At 53.1% G+C, this 18,094-nt stretch overlaps 2 protein-coding genes and 1 long non-coding RNA gene across 7 annotated transcripts in view; 2 read left to right on the top strand and 1 right to left on the bottom strand.

The window, feature by feature from the left end:
* CD300LF (CD300 molecule like family member f) overlaps positions 1-18,094 on the top strand; it is a 37,244-nt gene that overhangs the window by 2,533 nt on the left and 16,617 nt on the right. The window lies entirely within an intron of this gene.
* The window catches only part of RAB37 (RAB37, member RAS oncogene family), a 56,122-nt gene continuing 38,499 nt past the window's right edge, over positions 472-18,094 (bottom strand). The window contains exons 1-10 of one of the 4 annotated variants that reach the window (XM_027052392.2): positions 9,131-9,381; positions 8,886-8,983; positions 5,962-6,072; positions 4,871-4,912; positions 4,298-4,364; positions 4,166-4,218; positions 3,143-3,208; positions 2,478-2,534; positions 2,324-2,400; positions 472-2,130 (exon numbers count right to left, since the gene is read on the bottom strand). In XM_027052392.2, the coding sequence (XP_026908193.1) occupies positions 2,025-2,130; positions 2,324-2,400; positions 2,478-2,534; positions 3,143-3,208; positions 4,166-4,218; positions 4,298-4,364; positions 4,871-4,912; positions 5,962-6,072; positions 8,886-8,969 (663 nt within the window). In that variant the 5' untranslated portion in view covers positions 8,970-8,983; positions 9,131-9,381 and the 3' untranslated portion in view covers positions 472-2,024. Of the gene's footprint in view, positions 2,131-2,323; positions 2,401-2,477; positions 2,535-3,142; positions 3,209-4,165; positions 4,219-4,297; positions 4,365-4,870; positions 4,913-5,961; positions 6,073-8,885; positions 9,006-9,130; positions 9,383-12,349; positions 12,461-18,094 lie in introns of those variants that run through there. The other 3 variants (XM_015086110.3, XM_053212495.1, XM_053212496.1) reach the window with 3 other exon arrangements.
* On the top strand, positions 7,542-17,631 carry LOC113597018 (uncharacterized). Of its 2 annotated transcripts, none has more exons than XR_008294336.1 (3): positions 7,542-7,856; positions 10,694-10,922; positions 14,729-17,631. It is a non-coding gene; the product is annotated as an uncharacterized LOC113597018 (long non-coding RNA). The 2 variants fall into 2 exon arrangements; XR_003417856.2 differs by lacking the exon at positions 7,542-7,856 and adding an exon at positions 8,148-8,994.

Below are 18,094 nucleotides of genomic sequence, written 5' to 3'. Positions count from 1 at the left end.
AGGGGTGCGGGCTCTCATCCTCGCTGGGACTGTGTGAGGGCTCAGCAGGGAGCCCAGGCTTCCCCGGGGCTGCCTACTGAGGACAGGCCACCTAGGACAAGGGTGTGAACACTGGCGTCAGCGTTTGGCTAGGGAAGTGGGGGAAGAGAGGCAGAACAGAGTCTGGTAACCAATCTCTGAGTACAGCGAGCAGAGGATAAACAGCCCTGGCTTTTTCCAATAGAAAACAAAAAACAAACAAACAAACAAACAAACAAAAACCCGAACGGGACCATCAGATAAACCTTTCAGCTCCTGGCCCGGGGAGAGGCTGGGGTGCCGGTTGGTTAAGGGTGAGGTTAGCAGTTGGGGGCATTGAAGGATGAGGATCAAATGATTTGGGCAGTGACAGTTCCCCCAACATGCATCATTTCAACATGATCTCCCCTGTGCCCTCTCCGTGTGCACCTCAAAGAAGCAGCGGACAGGGTGTACTTTCCAAATTCTGCAATTTAATTCTGAAAACACAAACGCGGCCCATGTGATTCGGTCTCCTGTGACCTGCCTTGGGCCCCAGAAGAGCCCAGCAAGGTCAGGCTCCTCCCTGCTTCGCCTGGGAGAAGCCTAGGAGAGTTTCCTTATCAGGCCCAAGTTGGAGCTGCTGACTCTGCTCAGAGAGCAAGATTTCTGCCTTGAAAGCAAATGCAATAGCCTCAGAAATGTGAAGTGTGTACTTCTTCCTCTATCCTCTCCCTTGCCCTTGGCCTGGAGAGCTAGAGTAAAGGTGCCTCCAGGTCATGACCCACATATCTCCTGTCCACCTCCGTTTGCTGTAGTCAGGGACCTGGGAGACCGGTGACTTTGGCCCTACATAAACTCTGCTGACTCTCACCTCACCCCAGTCTTACTCAAATGACCTTGTTTTGCACACTGTGTTGGTTTACCCAGTAATGGGTGACTTCTCACTCCCTAACTTGGCTCAGTGGGAGGAGAGATGGAGAGTTTTGGCCTTGGTGTCTGTCTGGAAGCGAAAAGGCATGAGTGGTCAAGGAGGAGACAGCGCTTGGGTTTGGGGGCATATGTGTGGTGAGGTGAGGTTTGCTCAGTTCTGCCTCCCATCTGCTCCAGAAGTCAGAGGTTTCTCCTTAACTGACTCTTAATCCAGTAGAAGCACTGTGGCTGTTAGAAGTAGGCTGTGGGGGTGCATACCTGCCAAAGGTTTGAGATAGGAGAAAAACCTTTCCCTGGCTGTGACCTCAGGTGTCTAGGGGCACAAGCAAAAAGGTAGAGAAGACCAGGGGTTCCGGGAGGTGGGGTTCCCCTGGGACCCAAGGTCCAGAGAACAGGAACCAGATGTTTTCGGCTTGTGAGCTGGAGGAAAAGGGGCACATGTCCCAGAGGGGAGCTAGGAAAGCCAGAGGCAGCCAAACAGATAGACTTAGTCTGGGTCACTCCTCCCCCCTGCACCCACAGAGCTCCGTCACTGCCCGATCTCCACATCTCTTATATTCCCTAGCCTTGGTCTAGCTCCCGGCACCAGGGACCATCTTACTGGGGAAGACTGTTCCCTGGGAGCTGGAGGAAATGAAAGTTGGGGGTCTGCTTAGCCTCTCCAGTTGAGGTGAAGGTGGCCACGGGGGTCACATCTGGCCCTCACGCTGCAGAAGTGCGTCACTGCCCTCTGGTGCTGAACTGAAGCAACACCACCCTTGCCAAGGTTAGGAGGGAGCCTCAGCCCCCCAAGTCCAAGTAGCAGAAGGCAAAAGGTCCACCAGCTCCCTGCCTTGTTTTTCTGGTGCCCCGCCTCCCCCCTCCCTCCCTTTTTGTATTACATTATGTGTCATTAGGATGAGATAAATATTTTACCCTCCCCCAGGATGCAGGGAAACTACGCAACTAGGGTAGGGGTGGGAGTACAGCTCCCGCTTGGGAAGGGGCTGTCCACTGGGTCCCCCAACTCCCAGCCTCGCAGAATAAACCAGATCTGGGGGGGAGAAGGCTGCATCCGCGGGGGCCTCTGGAGCCCCCTTGCAGCCCCTTGGTATTCACAAGATGGAGCAGCAGCTGGGCCGTTTCTTCTGGGACTCCACAAAGTCTCGGATCTGGAAGCTGGGCCCATCGGGCTGCCACAGGGCTCTGTATTTCAGCTCCCTTGAAGAGGAAGAAGCAGTGGGCTGGGCAGGGAGTGAACAGCTGCACCCTCCCCACTCCCACAGCTCGGGGCTACTGGACACAGCATGCACAATGTGGTTGGGCCAGGGGCTGGGCCAGGGGCCAGGCCCTACTGGATTCCCAGATGGTGCCACCCTGCCCTGCACGGTTCTCTTCCTTGCTCAGCTCTTACTTGGCAATGGCCAGAAAGGCTAACTCCACATTCATGCCCGTCTTGGCGCTGGTCTCCATGAAGGGAACGCCGTACTCCTGTCAGGAAGAGAATGTCCTCAGGGCCAGCCTCTGGCCGTCCCCACCTCTCACCCTGCCCACGGGGAGTCACTTACCCTGGCCAGTGTCTCTCCGTCCTCCGAACGGATCACCCGTTCACTGCTCACATCTGCCTGTCAAGCCCAGGTGGGTCACTCTGGGGAAGAAAACCTCCACCCCCAGCTGCCCCTTCTCAGGCCCTGGCTGGCCCTTCTTTTCTTTTGCCTGAGGAGCAGCCACTGCCTGCCCTCTGCTGGTGGCCTATGGGACTGCAGGTGGTAGGCTTGGCCCGCCCCACAGCCCCCCCCCTCCAGGGTTTCTGCCTTGTTCAGGCAGTTACCCAGCTCCCAGCCAGGGGATCTCACTGCCACTTGGTGAGATGGGAAACTGTCCTTCGCAGGGGTGTGGTGACCAGCCTCAGAGAGATGACAGTAGTTGGGGCTAACCTTTGCTACTTTTAGCGCCTCGGCTGTGACCCTACTACTGTGATCTAATAGAGGCTGAACAGCTGGGTGTCCCTGGATCTCTCAGACCGCAGCTGGGGCTTTCCCTGGAGGGGAGAAGCTTTAAGAGGGCAGATGAGATGGGCTGAAGCTGCCACATAAGTCTGACCCTTGCCGTGGAGTCTGGAAAGAAACCTGTGCTGGAAGGATGTCCAGCTAACCCTCTGGGGCATCTGTGGGGCTGGGTGGAGCGAGTGGTGTGGCAGTGGGGCAGGAGGTGCGGGGATGGGCTTGCTCACCTTGTTGCCAAGCAGCATGATCACCACATCCCTCTGGGCATACTCGTGAATCTCAGTGAGCCAGGCCTGTGGGAGACGACGAGCTGAGCCAGGCCAGGCCTGAGACCCAGCCCTTCCCCCCTCCCTCTCCCCTGCCCTTCTTCCGTCCTGTTGGTTTTCCTGGGCTACTCACTGCCCTCCCTGAATTCTCTCATTTGCATCTTTGTACTGGCCTCTCCAGTCTTGATCAGTTTTTCCCAGCCAACCCCAAATGCCGCAACTCCCTGTTCTAGAGAAGCCGGAGGTGGCAGAGCTTTCTCTTCTAAATCAGCTGGGGGTCATCAGCGATTTCCTGGCTGCCCTGCTGAGGATTCTAAGGCCACTTCAGGGCTCAGTGATCAAAAATACTGTGATTGATTAGTGATGTCTACCAGGAGCATGAAGTCAGAGGTGGCAACGAGTGCCACAGATCTCCATCCTCTTTATAAGCTGTTTTATATCTGTATGTTTTGGTTTCTCCTCCCCCCCCCAAACCCCACCCCTATTTGCTTGGCAACCCCTGAGGTCAGGCAGCTGTGAAACCTTTATGGTGCTGTGCACACAGTGGGTGTTTGTACTTGTTGAATTTTTATCCCTACTCTCTTTTAATGGTTTGGCGGGGACAGAACTGCTCACTGCCTGAATCACTGTCTTGCAAGCTGGGCTGGATGTATGGGTAGAGACTTTCCTGCCTGGGTTCTCCCCTTGGCCTCTGTGGGTAATTGTCCAGGGTGGAGCTGGGTACTTTCTGAACACTCTGTCATGAAATGCGCTCATGAATCACGGGCAGGGCCAAGCAGGTGGCACAGGCACCCAACAGCCTGCCTGGCCTTTATGCCCACATGCTGCCCAGGAGCAGTTTATTACTTCTGAGTCACAGCTCAGGTGTTTTTCAAAAGGCAGCGGTGTTCTGGGTTCCACCCCTTCCCCATAAAGCAGGAAGCAGTCCTAGCCTGCAGAGGCCCCGCCCCGGCTGCTTCTGGGTGGCCTGTGGAGGGGACCTACCCGGATGTTGTCAAAGGAAGATTTGTTGGTGATGTCGTACAGCAGGAGCAAGGCTGCGGGAGGAAAGAGAGCTCACACAGGGGACGTGGGGCGGAAGGCTGGGCATTACGAGTGGGCTTGGGAAGGACTCACCCTGGGCATCTCGGTAGTAGGCATGGGTGACACTGCGGAACCGCTCTTGCCCGGCGGTATCCCAGATCTAGGAAGGGACAGACAAATGGTCAGAAGGAGGCAGTCTGCGGGGACTCTGCTGGGTCGAGCGAACCCACTCTGGAGTGTAAGAGATGTGTGGGGAGGTGGGCTGTTTCCTCCTGTAGGTGCTCAGGGCCTTCTGAACATCTGATGGTGCCCCGGAGGGGGGCATTAAGTTCTCAAGCTTGGTCAGGCTATAGCCCCTTCCCTAGCCCAGGGGTTGGGGGTGTCCTGTCTCCTAGAGCATATGAGGCCTGGGAAACTGGCGGTGGGGGGCGGGGGGGGGAGCAGGAGCAAGCCGAGGCTTGTCTGAAGGCATGTGGAGCTGCCTTGGATAGAGGGTGCTGGGAACTGCTTTTTCAACAAATATCAAACAAACAAAAGCCGTTTCCTCTGGGCCCCACAGGAAATTGCCCCAGGCGGAGGGCAGGGCTGGGGGCCTTCTGTGGTTTGGGTGAGGAGCAGGGGCGGGGCTCCACCATCACCCTCCTTCCCCGGCAGCCTCCTTCTCACCTGCAGCTTCACCCTGACACCATCCACAGTCACCACTTTGTTCTGAAAGAGAAAAGGGCAGAGGGAGGGTGGATTTGGAAAGCAGGGGAGGCTGGGGTCCTAGGCATCCAACAGAGCAGCAGACATCCTGCTGGTGGCTCCCCAGGGCCAAAGGGGGTGCGGTGAGCCCGGGAGGCATCTCCAGCCAGATCACCCCTTCAGGGCAGCAGAACCCTGTCTCCAAATATCCCCATGACACAGTTCTTCCTTCTGGGGACTTGTCTGCTAACATGCCAGGGCCGGAGCCCAAGAACCTGCCTGACTCTCCCTAGACCTCAGCAGGCAGCACAGGACTGGGGGAGCCCCCGCCTCTTTCCCACTTCCACTCGTCTCTCCTGGAGCTCCGCCCCATCCTGCCAAGGCGAGCCCTTAGAGATAAGAGCCGCCCCCCCCCCCCCCCCCCCCAGCATCCTGGGCACCACAGAGGCTGGATCAGCGGAATCTGCTTTCCCCTAGCTGCTCACTAGTTCTCCAGAGGGAAGCTTCAGTTCTCCTCCCATTGGGAGGGAGGCAGCCAGCCTCTGCACAGCCTCCTTCCCCCCACCCTCCAGCCTGGGTTAGACCTTACTCTCCCGGAACCTTTGTGCTACGTCCCTGCTGCAGATCTGTAAACATGGGTTCCTCAAGACGAGAGGGAGGGAGCCTGGTGAGCTGCTCTCTCCCCACAGGGCCAGCCTGGCTCTTCAACCTAATGTAGTGCTGTGTTTCGGGGAACTCCAGAAAGACAGGGAGACCTCTGAGGCCTTGCCAGAAGGGCCCAGCTCAAGGGGCAAACAGCAAGGGGACCGAAGGCCGGGAAACTCAGCTCACACCCTGGGATGTGTCTGCCCTGTTCTGGGGCAGAATTGTAAGACTTATCCTATAGGTGGGCAAGGAGCCCACCATGCCCAGACTCCTTGAACCTGGCCACCTCTGTGGTCCCTGGTGCCCTCTGGACAGTGAGCCACAGCAGCTCTGAGGAGCCAGGGCAGGCAAGGAGAGGACAGCACCCTGGGCCTGAGCTGTGGTCCCCCTGGCTTGCTGCTGGCAGGAGGAGCCTACAGCCACCTCACCCTGAAGTCTATGCCGACGGTGGCTATGAAGGTCCCGGACAGGAAGGCCCCGTCTTTGAATTGGATCAGGAAACAGGTTTTGCCAACGCCTGAGTCTCCCAGAAGCATCACCTAGGAGATGGGGGCAGAGGCAGTTAATGGGGAGTTGGGTCAAATTTCTGGGCATCCAGGGAGAGAGGCCCTAGAAAGAGGGGCAGAGGGCCAGGGACGGATGCTGTCAGCACTGAGGGGCACCTGCTTCTGGAAAGCCCGCTGCTGCCTTCACCCTGCCTCTCCTTGGCTCAGCTCATTTCTCAGGCCCTCCCTCTGACTCTCTTGTCCTCACCTAATTTCCTGGAAGCCTGTGTTGAGACCTCAGCACTAACAGGTGAGCAACTGTGCTTGGTGGCCCCAAAGAACCACCACTTACATGGTCTAGACTCTGGCCCCATTCTCCTCTTGCCACACCAAGCTGGGATTCCCTCTCTGTCAGTGTGGATTCTGCATGTGTGCGCCTGGGTGGATGGGGCTATACTGCCCAGAAGGGAAGTGTTAATACCTTGGACAGGGATTCCCACCCACGGGAGGGGATCAGATCTGATGGGGGAGGGCACTGTCATTTGCAAGGGCATATTCTAAAATTACGACTGCTGTTTTGTTTTTTTTTTTTTTTTTTTTTTTGTCACAGCATTTACCTGGAATTTTCTAATGACATTTAATGTTTACAAAAGGGTTGCATGAACTAGGGAGGGTTGAAATTGATACTGAAATGGGGAGACAATGAATCTGAAGTTCCTTCTGCAGAAACCTCTCCAGTGGGACAAATGGCGGCAAACTGGCATCCCCGGGTCCCTGTAGGGGAGGGAGTGTGGGGGTGTGTGTGTCTCTCCCCTTTATTCTTGGCCAGTCACTGCTCGTCTATCTTCTTTTGAGGACAAGTGGGGGCAGGGGAAGGGAGCCCTCTGTCCAGTCATTCCTCAATCTTGGAGACCAGAGGTCTGGACTAATGTTGGAACTTTCCCAATTGGCTGCTTACATACTTAAAGGATTGAGCATAGACTAGGCTTGAGTTACTTTTGAGGCTCTGACCTTGACAACGGAGCCCAGAGGCTTTTCTGGCTGTGGGCTCGATGTACTGGGATTAGCTAGCTTTGGTGGAAAGGTAAAGGGTCTGAGCAAAAGGGATACAGAGGCTGGGGTCTTGGCTTCTAAATGGCCTACTGAGGGACGTTAGGAAGATTTCTTAACCCTTCTGTGGCATGGTTTCCACGGTGACTAGAAGGGAGAAAGGGTGATTTCATTGAGGCCTCTTTAGAGTTGATTAACGCCTATGACCACTAAACTGCCTAAGACTTGGGAAAGAGCGGCCCACGGCTGGGTAGGGCCTGCCTGTGGCCCCCATTCCCTCTAATTGGGTCCAAGGAGCTCCAGCCAGGCTCTTCCCAGGCTGGCCTGCACTCAGTCTCCTGGGGCAAGCCTGGGGGAAGCAGGCTGCTGGAGGCCAGGGGTCAACTCTCCACAGATGCTGCTTGGCCCAGGGAGGGGGCGGGTGGAGGGGGGTTGGTGGAGAGCTGGGGGCTGGGGAGCCCTTGGAGCCTGCGCTGCTCCCTGGCTCTGCATCCTAGCCCTTGAACCGGGAGGAGGGAGGGTGACTCCAGTATACTTTACAGATCACGACCGCCTTAAACAAAAGATGCCCACCACCACCCACCCAGCCAGGCAATTCTACCAAACACAAACGGCTGCCCAGCCTTGCCACCTCCTCGGCAAATGGCCCAGCTGGACTGTCAGGCCAGGAGGTCAGGTGGTCCCCACCAGCCTAGGGGCTGGCCCTTAGCAGCTCCCCCTCCCCTGAAGGCACAGGGGCCCATTTCCTGCCACCAGCCCACACAGGACGCCTATCTTAACGGCTCTGGGTGAGTAAGTGACTTACAGACTGGCTTCCCCTGAAACAAGGGGGGCTGGAGGCCTCAGTTCCTGGTGAGAGTGAGCCTGGGGTGGGGGTGGGGGAGGAAACCGAGGCACAGAAAGAGGCAGGTCTCTTTCAAGGCCACGCAGCATGAGGCAGGGCAGCCCTCACTCATCCCCAAACTTGCAGAGGAAGATTGGAAGCCCTGGGCTCCCTCAGAGCCTCTTTCAGAGTTCTGGGTACCCGCCTCTGCCATGCGCCCCAGGGTGGGGTGGGTGGGGTGGAGAGGTGTCTGTCCTCCACCTTCACCTGCTTCTGTAACAGGGCAGCCCTCTAGAGGAAACCGGCCTCAGAGAGCTGACTTCAGCTCCTCCATGGGGGACTTGTGATGAACCAACAAAATCTTTCTCAGGTTCTAAAAATTCCCAGGTGGGCCTGCATTTTGGTTAGCAACATCCTCCTGGAGGAAGGCGGGAGGAAGTGGCTGCAGCAGTGGAAAGGGAAGGGGTACGGCTTGGGGGCAGCTGGGGACCTAAAGAACTTCAGGCCTAAGGCCTTGAAACTGGATGTTAAGTCTCAGGGGAGAGCTTAGCTGGGAAAAGGGCGTTAACGACAACTGCCCCGCCGCCAGGGGGCGTCCTCTCTGCGTCTCCAGGCATCCCTATTTCCCACCATTCGGGATGCCTGTGCCCAGGAGGGTTGAGCGCTTAACCTTTACGCAGAGGCATGGGGTTCCCGGGAGATCATATCGCCCGGGGTGTGCAGAAGGAAATTGGGTTGGGGTCCGCTGTGTGGGCAGTCAATCGCTCCTTCCGACCTTCCTCTTCCCACCCTCGCTGAGCCAGCCCAGACGTCGGCAGTCTCCACCCTTCCTCCCTGCTCCGGGAGACCCGGCTCCCTGGGGGAAGGGCTGAAGGCAACGCAGACGCAGCCAGCCAAGAGGCTTGGGCCAGGGTCTCAGGGCAAAGGGCGTGGGAAGGGCTGGCCCTCAGAGCCGGTTGGCGAGTCCCCAGTACTGGGCACAGTGCCCACCCACCTTGCCCGTGACATCGTAGCTCGGACTGCAGGGCGGGGAGTGCTCGGGCGCCTCTCCATCCCGGGTGGCAGCGGCGCCAGACATGCCCGTCACGTCCCCTGGATGAGAGGTGAGCTAGAACTGGTGGCGGGCGGGGGACAGTGCTGGGACCTCCCCGCCTTAAGCTCCACCCAATCCTTCCCCCCTCCACCGCCCCAGCCCGGACCCCACAGGCTCCTTCCTATGTCTCGCCACCCCGAAGATACCTGCCTGGTGCGGGCTGTCTCGCGAGGGCGCGCACAACCACAGGTCAGCGCCAGAGGGGCAGGCGTGCCCCGAGCAAATTGGGCCGGCTTCGTGCTCCGAAGACGTGGAACGAATCCAGCCCGAGGACCGGTCCCCAAAGGTCGCGGGCTGCCCGGGCTAGGTTCCCACAGGGAGCCGTCTCCGGAAACCTAGCCTGTAGCGCTAGGTCTGGCAGCGCTGCGACCCGGGGTTCCGCGCCCGGGTTCCCGCTGCCGCTGCACAGCGCGGCCTGCAGGGGGCGCCCGAGCCCCGGCCAGCTGGCGGCCGACGGGCGTCCCCGGGTCGCGGTTGGGGTGGGGGTGAGGTTGTGGGCTGGGAAGGCCCCGGGGCAGCGAGGCACGATTTTTGAGAGGAGGCGTGCATTCTGAGCACAGCGCTCAGGCAGTTTTGCTTTTGCTAATGCACCCCAGCCCGAGCTCCTCTGAATGTAATTTTATTTACCCACCAGAATTCACCTTGCAGCACATTTACAACTGTGGCTTTTCGCGGCCCCTGGTGGGTGCTAGGGTTTTGACCCTTTAGCCCAGATCACCTCTCATTTCTCCCTGACCTGTTGGGCTGTGCCCGGAATGTACCAGCATGGGAAAGCCTCCCCCGACCCCAAACCTCCCAATCTCGGCGCCCCTGAAGGCAGGGCTGGCCCTATTCACCTGTGCTCCTCAGCCCCTGTCCCTGAGCAGGCCTTAAATATTTAGTAGTAAATGAATTCATGGAGTCGTGGATCATTTTGAGCAGTCTCAAGGACAACCCAGGAATCCTGCAGTTCCTGGTGGCAGACAGTGGGAGTGTGGCCTGGGCGGCCCTGCCCTGCGCTTCAGGGGCTAACCATTTAATTACTCCTGTGCCAACATTCTGCACAAGCACCCACAGCTTACCATGGAACTGGGTGGCTGCATTACAGCGGGACTGACCGAAGGCTGTGTCGGGGGAGAAGGGCATCAGTACCTCTTGACTTAGGTGCTGGGGGTAAAGCGCAAGGGGCAGATGTGGCTTATGGGTGACTATAGGCCTGGTGGGGACTGTGTGTACACATTCCTCTAGCCCTGTGAGTCTTGGCATTGGCCAGAGCTATTTTCTGGAGCTGGGCTTGCCATAACCTCTTGTGTACATAGGGTGGGGCTCAGAGAGCCACCTACGGGATCAGAACTCTGCAGGTGTGCATTTATTGCCTGCTATTCAGAGGCAAGAGTCTCTTGCTGCAAATACAACCCCAGTCCATTCAGTGTCTCAGGCTCTAAGCTCCTGAGGGCTCACGAGAACCCTGCAGGGGCAAACGTTTTCAGAGCCAGAGGGTAATGGCCGAGGAGAAATGAGAGAAAGGAAGTGACATGGCCCTCGCTCACCTTCCACTGCAAACCACACTGTTATGGGTGTCCTTCAAAGCCTCTATTGAGGTCCCAGCCCCTAGTCCCTCAGAATGTGACCTTATTTGGAAAGGGGGTTGTTGCAGGTATGATTAGTTAAGGTGAAGTCATACAGGAATAGGGTAAGCCCTTAATCCAAAATGACTGATGTCCTTATAGGAAGAGGAGCGGACACGCAGGGAGAAGCCGGCCATGTGAACACAGACGCAGAGATCCGAGTGGTGTATTTACAAGCCAACAAATGGCGAGCATCACCAGGAGCCACCAGAAGCTGGAGGAAGCAAAGAAGGAGACCCCCGCCTCCCGCCCCCCAGAGCCTTCAGAGGGCTTCTAACTTCCAGCTGTGGTTTGTGTTGTTGGCTCAACCAAGATCCTCCTTTGTCCTGTGGTAGTTTTGGGAGAGCCAGATCTGTCCTGTCTCCGCCTGCTTTGGGCTCTCAGTGTGATTACACACTTTCTTCCTTCTGATGGGCCAGTCGTCTTGCTTTTCTTACCAGGCTAGTGGCGAAATTTGGAGGTCCCAACCCTCTGCATCTGTGGGATGTGAGTCACAGTCTTTAGGTCCGCATCCACACCAACATTCATCCCACTGTGCACCCTCTGAGTCTGACAGGCAGAAAGATGGGCACGGAGTGGGGAGAAGGCTGGTGGCTGTGAGGGCTCCCCCTGACCTTGTGTGCGGAGGGGCAGACTGGGCATGGGCCTGAGGTGGGGGATGCCTGGCGTGGCAGCCTGGTCCAAGGCTTCAGGAATTGTCTGGGAAGCCTTGCTCTCCTGGGACTCAGCCCTGCCCTTCCCAGCACTCTGGAGCCTGCTCATGGGAGAAACCTGCACTCTCTGGCCAGGCTCTCATTTCTTTTTTACTCTGAATCCCGGCCACCATGAGTCCTCGCCTTCCTTGCTGTGACCCAACCAGAAAGCCTAGTTTCTGGGGTTCCCCTTCTCTCTTCCCGCCAGTGTGACCATCCCAGTCCCGAGTGTGGTCCTACAGGCCCTGTGCCCTGCTCTATTCTGATCCCGAGGAGATCCAGGAAGAGACAGAGTGCTAAAAACAGAACTTTGACCCTTGGCCTGCCAGCTCCCTAGGACCCATGTGACAGTGTTAAATTTGGACTGTGCTTAAAATTTTAAGCCGTCCCTTTGCCTCTCCATATTCTTATTGCCCTAGAAAGTAGACCTGAGCAATCTATATCAAAATATCCTTTCTAGGGGGTGCCTGGGTGGCTGAGTCGGTTAAGCATCTGACTCTTGATTTTAGCTCAGGTCATGATCTCACAGTTCGTGAGTCCGAGCCCCGCGTTGGCCTCCATGCTGACTGCGCGGAGCCTGCGTGGGATTCTCTCTCCCCACCCCTCTCAAAATAAATAAATAAACTTAAAAAAGGAGGCATTCTTTCTAGTTTCCAGTTGTGTTCAGCCAAAGGGGAGCCCCAGGAGATGTGGGAACAGGAGGAGAGCAGGGTAGGGGGGGAGCTGACTTGTATCCTGGGCTAGCTCCGGGAGGGTTACCATGAGTTGCCATGTTCCTCCACTGAGGGTCACAGGTCCTGTCAGCCAGCTCTCTCCATGAAGCCTTGTGTCCCTGAGCTCTGGCTTCAGTTCCCTCCCCTCATTTTTTTAGGCTAGGGTTGGAGTGGAGGCCCTGTGTATGCACGGCCACTGCACCATACCTCCTCATTCCCCGACACCCTGCTTCCACCTTGGTAAGTAGTCTTCTTGTTAAACCTCCCTGAATGATCCAATGTGAGTGTCCACCTGCTTCCTGCTGGGACCCTCACAGATACACACCGGGGCCCCAGAGTCTGGGAGGGCTTACTGTGAATCCGATGCCCACGGTGGCCGAGAAGGAGCCAGGGATGAACTTGCCCTGGTCGAACTGAACCAGCAGAGATGTCTTCCCCACACCGCTGTCACCCACCAGGATGGTCTGAAAGGGAGCAAGAGGGGGGTGAGTGTCTGCAGTGTGCATGGGGCTTCTGAGATGCCATTGTGGCTGTGGGAGCAGGCTCCTTCTAATGCACACACACACACACACACACACAGAACTCTTGATTTCCTATCAAAGTCACTGAAGAGGCATGAAAGCATAGGAGAAACCTTGTCACCCCATGTTGATGAACATCTGAAGGGACCATGAGAACTTGCCTCTCAGACTTCCGACCAAGAGGGCATACTGACTGACACCCACTGTGCTCTCTGTGGTCCCCCACAGTGTGCTTGCACTGAGGCTGTGCTTCTTACCGGCAGTTCCCAGCCAAAGGCACAGTACGGTAGGGGCACTGAGGCAGGTCTGTCACTGGGAGCCACAAGATTCCCCTAACGGCCGAATTTGGCTTGAGGATTTCCTCACCATTTCACGGATCCTTCCAGAGACTTTCACACAACTTTCCTGCCCTTTCTCTTTCGCTTGGGGTCATACCTGCCTCATGATCTGTGGGCTCTCCCCACCTCTCCCAGCTTCCTACCCGATTTCTTTCATAAGTTTTTCACCTAATAAAATCCCTGCACTTGTAATTCCCTTTGGCACCAGCTTCTCGGAAGAGAATGTCTGGAGACATGCCTTGGGAAGAGTTTATACTTGGTCATGGAGCAGGGCATTGGAGACACAGCATTTCAAGGGAAACAGAGTTTCAGAAAGAAGGGTCTGGCTACTTTTGTACATGAAGGAAGCAGTGGGGAGAATTAGCTTGGGAGGTCAGGTCCTATATTTGGAAGAAAATCATAAGCAACAGACAGGAAATAATACATGCACCTGGAGGCCTGGGACTCAACAAGCTCTCAAAGAATGAATGAATGAATGAATGAATGAATGAATGAGTGGGTAAATGCCTTAGTTTCAAAATGGATAGTAGCTACTTTCCAAAGACAACCCTTCAAGATCACTGGAAAGGCTTAAGAGATGCCAACTTTAGCTGGACTTGTAAAACCATAAAGATATAAAAACCCCAAAATGTAAAAGTGTAATGATGGACAGGTTCTCCTGGGGTTGGACCCATGGTTCCAACATTGTTTGGCTCTGACAGTGGCACTGAGCTAGCAGCAGGGCAAACATGGGATTGTTTGTGATGTTGACTTTGAATGTCCCCTGACTGTGGTCCCCCATACCCATTTCCAAACCAAATTCGATTCAGCTTTTATTTCCTCTTGGGTTAAAGGGCTCCATTTGCTTGTTGTGTGCAGTGGCTTTAATAATTTACATCTCAGGGGCCCTGGGTGGCTCAGTCAGTTAAGCTTCAGTTTAGGGCATGATCTTGAGGCTCATGGCTTTGAGCCCCACCTCCGGCTCTATGCTGACAGTGTGGAGCCTACTTGGGATTCTCTCTCTTTCCCTCTCTTCCTGCCCCTCCCTCACTTGCACTTTCTCTCTCTCTCAAAAACAAGTAAATGAAAACAATATAATAATTTACATCTCAAATCCAATTTCCTCAGGCTTGAAGAGGGGCTTCCTAGAGAGACTATTCTAGAATGTAAAGGTTCAGTCCGCTCATGTCCACCTTCTTCATTTATTAAAGGATATAACGTATTGACATTCTTTTCCCCTTTATTCTTTTCCTTTTCACGGGGAAGGATTCCCTTTCTTCTCTCCTCATATGAAAACATTTCCATCTTAATGGGAATTTCTCTGGTTTAGTGGGAACACGGTTCACGGTGACAAGGTTCAGCATTTCAGGTCCTGCTGAATCCTGTCTGGGGGCAAGGGCAGGATGCTGCCGCCATGTTTTGGTGCAGAACTTCTGAGAATCCTATGTTCAAACCTGGCTTCTTGGTTGGGAGGAAGATATATGTGTCAAGGCAGGAAGTAAGAAGATAGGATACACTTGATTTGATCAAATTAAAAAAATTTTAATGTTTATTTATTTTTGAGAGAGAGAGAGAGCATGAGCTGGGGAGGAGCAGAGAGAGAGGGAGACACAAAATCTGAAGCAGGCTCCAGGCTCTGAGATGTCAGCACAAAGCCCGGGGTGGGACTTGAACCCACAAATCGCGAGATCATGACCTGAGCTGAAGTCAGACGCTTAACTGAATGAGCCACCAAGGTGCCTCTTGATTTAATCATTTTAAGCTTGCATTTAGAATAATAAAATATTGAGACATGTGGTCTATGGGTGTCCATTTGTATTCTAAACGTTATGGATGAGGCTGCCTAAATCCATTACCTTAGATACACTATGGAGTTATTCTCTTCACTCAACAGCTGCCAGGATTTTCCTGAAGTTTCTCCAGGTTGGCCCCAAATCTCACTGCTTGGAGAAGCTGAATGTCAACTTTGGATCCAGAATTTCCATTGCACCTTCCCTCCTCTGAAGCATTTGTGAAAATGTTAATTAATCGTGGTTCAAACAGAGACCTCTGTGCCAACTCTGCCACCATTCAGACAAGTGTTTCCGTTCTGTCTTAAGTCAGTTGGTTTATGTTTGTATTTGGCTCCATCCATTCCAAAAGGAATTTGAGGAATTCAAAACCCGCCTACACCAAAGGCCAGGTAATGATACCGCCTGAAGCAATCTTCCGCCCCAGAGTGACCTGGCTTGTTCCTATATCTGAGCGTTACATTTGCTTTTAGATTTCCTGGCATCCACGACAAAATGGGAAGCCAGATGGGGTATGTAGTACTTATTGCCTGAGTCTTCTCAATGAGTGAGTATTTTCTGCCAGCATGTGATGTGGAGAAGAATCTCTTATGTGGATTCTTATATGAGGGGCCTCTAGTGACAAAATGGAAGAGTTGGGATTTTGCAGAGAAGGTGAAGCTTTTCCTATAGCTTTTCTATTGACTCTTTTTTTTTTATAAAAACATTTTTTTAATGTTTATTCATTTTTGAGAGACACAGAGAGACAGAGCATGAGCAGGGAAGGGGCAGAGAGAGAGGGAGATGCGGAATCCGAAGAAGGCTCCAGGCTCTGAGCTGTCAGCACAGAGCCCGACACGGGGCTCGAACTCACGAACTGTGAGATTATGACCTGAGCTGAAGTTGGGCGCTCAACCGACTGAGCCACCCAAGTGCCCCTCTATTGACTCTTGCTAAAAGCCAGGGCCTGACATTAAATCGCACTTCAGCAGACACTTCTCAGCTGGGCAAATGTTGCCTAAGTGCTCTGCTTTCCTGTGACTTCCTGACTCAAGGGGAACACTTAGAAAACCTAGGTGAATGGGGTGGTTACCATGGCTCCTAACTGATCTGAGCCACCTTCTTAATCAGACGGGGAATTCAGATGCCATAAAGAAAAAGATAGATAGATCTGACTGTACAGACATAAAAATGTCCTGGTTGACAGAAGATACCAAAATGAAATGAGAAATGATGGAGAGGAAATATTTGCAAGATGTGTGACAGACAAAGGGTTAATACACGTAGTAGTGTAAAGAGCTCTCAAAAGGAAATCTCAGTAGGAAAGTGAACAAAGAATATGAGTACATAGATTGTGTGTGTGTGTGTGTGTGTGTGTGTGTAAATGTGTGTAAATGTGTCAACCTGGCCAGGCTATAGCATGTAGTTATTCAATTAAACACGAATCTCTATGTTGCCATGAAGGTATGTTATAGATGTACAGATTATATATTACAGATATACAATCGGTTGACTTGTAAATCTTCAATAATCTGGATGGGCCTCATCCAATTAATTGAAAGAACTTAGAGCAAAACTGAGGTTTCCCCGAGGAAGAAGAAATTCTGTTCAAAATTGTAGCATCAGCTTCTCCCTGAGAATTTTCAGCCTGCCAGTCTACCCTACAGATTTTGGACAGGCCAGCCCCCCAGAGTCACGAAAGCCAATTCCTTGAACTAAACATCTCTCAGTATATTTCATCCTGGTATGTTTCTCTGAATCAATATAACATATAATGCTTTGGTAAAAGTATGATAAGGGTCAACATTGGCTGAGAGTTGGGGAAACAAACACTCGTACTTACACCATTGGTGGGAACATACGTTGGGGCATTTGGAAGAGCAACTGACAATATCTACTGAAGTTACAAATGCAAATTCCTTTGTCTCAACAGTTCTATGGCTTTAGTGCACAAGTTCACCAAGATATGTGTACAAGGATGTTCATCGCAGCATTTGTAAGTGCAAATAATCCAGCAATTGGGACTGCTTAAATAAACTGTAGGGGCGCCTGGGTGGCTCAGTCAGTTGAGCGTCCGACTTCGGCTCAGGTCATGATCTCGAAGTCTGTGAGTTCGAGCCCCGCGTCGGGCTCTGTGCTGACGGCTTGGAGCCTGGAGCCTGCTTCAGATTCTGTGTCTCCCTATCTCTCTGCTCCTCCCCTGCTCACACTCTGTCTCTCTGTCAAAAATAAATAAAGATTAAAAAAAAACCGAACTGTAGAATATCCATATAGTGCAATACTGCGAAGCTGATAAAAGAATGAGGTAGGGGTGCCTGGCTGGCTGGCTCTGTTGGTAAAGCATGGCACTCTTGATCTCAGGGTCGTTGAGTTCAAGCCCCACACTGAGTGTAGAGATTACTTAAAAAAAAAAGAAAAAAAAGAATGAGGTAGATCTCTATGTGCTGTTTGGGAAAAATGATATTATGGAGTAAAAAAAGGAGCAGCAAGATATGCTTGTGTGCTGACTTATGTTGACTTCACCTAGATACACAATGGAATTATATGGGTGTGTATGCTTCTCTACAGGGAGGCAGCAGAGACCGACAGTGGCTACCTTTGAGGTTCTGGGGTGGTGGGGTGGGGAATGGGGGTGGGGAAAAGGCTTACTTTTCACTTTATCTCTACCTTATTTATTTAATTATTTTATTCAATGTTTATTTCTTTATTTTTGAGAGAGAGAGAGAGCATGCACAAGCTGGGGAGGCGCAGAGAGAAAGAGGGAGACAGAGAATCCGAAGCAGGCTCCAGGCTCTGAGCCGTCAGCACAAGCCCAACGCGGGGCTCGAACTCACAGACCGCGAGATCATGACCTGAGCCGAAGTCAGACGCTCAACCAACTGAGCCACCCAGGCACCCCTAATTACCTTTTAAAGAAAAGTGTTAACAGGGAGTATTTCAGAGTGGGCATTATCAGTCATGTTTTCTTTTTGTACTTTTCTGTATTAAAAATCCCTAGTAAGTGTAATAAAGTGGTTGATGAAGTAAATTAATACATGAGTGATCCTTTACTTAACCTGGAATAAATTGCTTTTCCACAGAAAAGAGTAAAACATTGGTTCTGGATATATATATATATATATATATATATATATATATATATATATATATTTCACGTCCAGTGCAGAACCCAATGTGGGGCTTGAACTCACAACCCTGAGATCAAGACCTGAGCTGAGATCAAGAGTCTGACACTTAACTAACTGAGCCACCAGGGCACCCCCACGTACATGTATTTACCAACAGTTGTCTTTGCATGGGGGGATCAGGAGTGATTTCAAATGCATTCTTCGTGTTCATTTATATTCCATTCTCCTTCTGTAATGAACACACACTCCTTTGGATGTGCTGTCTTATTAACTCTTGGTTGTCAGGTTCTCTCTTCATTGTGAGCACTGAACAGGATCGAGGGGCAGCTGGCTTCTCTCAACCCATCCAGCAGGAGGCAGGAT

This window comes from Acinonyx jubatus, chromosome E1 (assembly GCF_027475565.1).
Source record: "Acinonyx jubatus isolate Ajub_Pintada_27869175 chromosome E1, VMU_Ajub_asm_v1.0, whole genome shotgun sequence".
Classification (NCBI taxonomy): domain Eukaryota; kingdom Metazoa; phylum Chordata; class Mammalia; order Carnivora; family Felidae; genus Acinonyx; species Acinonyx jubatus.
This window is presented reverse-complemented; position numbering and strand designations above follow the sequence as displayed.